Source organism: Acanthamoeba castellanii (genome assembly GCF_000313135.1).
Source record: "Acanthamoeba castellanii str. Neff unplaced genomic scaffold scf7180000084756, whole genome shotgun sequence".
NCBI classification, from domain to species: domain Eukaryota; phylum Discosea; order Longamoebia; family Acanthamoebidae; genus Acanthamoeba; species Acanthamoeba castellanii.
Genome location: NW_004457498.1, coordinates 144,951 through 146,884, shown reverse-complemented (window position 1 = coordinate 146,884; position 1,934 = coordinate 144,951). Strand labels below are relative to the sequence as shown.

The window sequence follows — 1,934 nt, the reverse complement described above, 5'->3', positions numbered from 1 at the left end:
ACCTGGATGGAGATGGTGGCGTGCTTGACCCGAAGCGAATCCCGCAAGCCGTAGAAGATGGAGGAGGAGAGCTCCTTGGCGACGAGACTGCCCACCTCCAGCCGCTCCTTGAAGGAATGGGCCTGCATGTTCTTGAGCTTGTTTTGGATGGCCTCCATCTTCTCTTTCTCCTCTTTGTCTTCCTCCTCGGTTCGCTTGATGCTCTCCTTCAGCTCCATCACCTCTTCGTCGGCGGGTATGCGCGCGCTCAGCTTCGGTTCTTCCGGAAGCTGGGTGTCGCTGGTCTCATCGATCGCCGAGGCTTCGTCATCTCCCCTTTCGGTATTTACATTCCGAATCGGTGCCTCCGCGCCGCTGAGCTCGAGTTCGCTGAGCTCCGCCGCTTTCTCAGGGACTTCAGCTTCCTGTTGGACCTCAGGTCGAGTATAGTCTTCCACTTCGTCATCGCTGCTATCGTCCAGGACCTCGTAGGCTCCCTCGGCGGAAGCAGCGACGCCCTTTGGCGTCTCGTCCTTCTCGGCAGCGTGTTCGTCTTCATTCTCGCTCTCTCCTCCGGGCTCGCCGTTATCCCGCTCGACGTTCGCTCCTATCTGCTTCTCCTCGCCACTATCGTTGTCTCCATCGTCACCATTTTGCTCGTTCTTCGCCTCCTCCGCCTGGTTCGCCTCCTTTTCAGAAGTCTGCGTCTCGCGTGCGACAGTTGCAGGTTTGGTCGATGAGGAGTCGGTCTCCTTCTCGGGTGAGAGTTCTTCCGTCTTTTCTTCATCCTTGACCTCTTCTTCGCCCGCTTCTTCTTCCTCTTCAACTGCTTCTACTGGAGGAGCCGAATAGTAATAGGAGGCAGGTCGATCGGTGAGCCACTTGGCTTTCGGCGAGTCGCCCGGGTCAAAGTTCATGCTCGCCGCCAGCGGATCGGGGCGGGAAGCCTGAAGCGCAAAAGGCGAGCCAGCATAAGCACGAGCACGAGCACGAGCACGAGCACGAGCACGAGCACGAGCACGAGCACGAGCACGAGCACGAGCACGAGCACGAGCACGAGCACGAGCACGAGCATTAGCGAGTTGAACCGCACCTTCGGGCCACTGTAGTCGTCTATCTTGCGAGTAAAGTAGTCAACCGGAAGAGAAGCAGACATCAGAGGGGCTGCTTCGGCCACTTTAGCCGGTCGCCTGCAGGCACAAGCGGTATCAGAAACCGTATAGAACGGATGTCGAATGTGACTGAGATGGAGTGGCGGTACGCGGTGGGAGACATACCCCTGGAACTTATTAAAGCATTTGTCGCAGACTCGGACGGGAGTGGGATGCTTGGGTGGCAGGGCCAGCGATTTACTCGAGCAGTTCTGGCAAAAGCAGCCACCACAAGCCCTGCAATGATGCTACGCAATTGAAGAAGGAAATTGAAGAGTAATCTTGATTAGCATCGGCAGGGCGGCCTTGCACAAAGATCTAAAGTACCTTCCAGGGGATCCACGAAGTTGCTCCACAAGATTGGCAACACGATGAATCGACCCTGGGATGGAGAAAAACGTCAGATCGGAGGCACCGCTACACCATTCCGAGGAAACGAACGAGATGGAGGCGAAGGGGAAGCGCACCAGGCTACTTCCTTGGTGAAGTTGATGGGAGCATCAGAAGAGGGCGAGCTCATTCAGCGACTCCTGCCTTGATGCTTTATCTTATATCTTGATGTAATTTGATGAACACAGGTTGGCCACGTTTGCTCCGTGACTTTTGCTAATTCGTTTTGATGGGACTTTCGCTGCTTTCCGCCGCAAGAAAAAGCCACACAATTTCTTCACTCTTTTCCGTGGAATTTTATTTTTATTTCTTAATAATCAATAATTAGGCCAACCATCGCCACGAGGGTTCAGTTGAGGAAGAGGTAATACGAGGAAGAGATGGAACACTCGACTCCAGCGGCTCTGGCGGAGC

At 55.0% G+C, this 1,934-nt stretch overlaps 1 protein-coding gene across 1 annotated transcript in view; it reads right to left on the bottom strand.

Annotated features, from left to right (window-relative positions):
- ACA1_394970 (uncharacterized protein) overlaps positions 1-1,650 on the bottom strand; it is a gene marked incomplete at both ends in the record, with an annotated part of 1,871 nt that extends 221 nt beyond the window's left edge. The window contains 4 exons of the mRNA XM_004340695.1: positions 3-926; positions 1,073-1,169; positions 1,257-1,367; positions 1,598-1,650. Coding sequence (XP_004340743.1) covers positions 3-926; positions 1,073-1,169; positions 1,257-1,367; positions 1,598-1,650 — 1,185 coding nt within the window. The remainder of the gene's footprint in view (positions 1-2; positions 927-1,072; positions 1,170-1,256; positions 1,368-1,597) is intronic.
- Between the last annotated feature and the right edge of the window lie 284 nt (positions 1,651-1,934).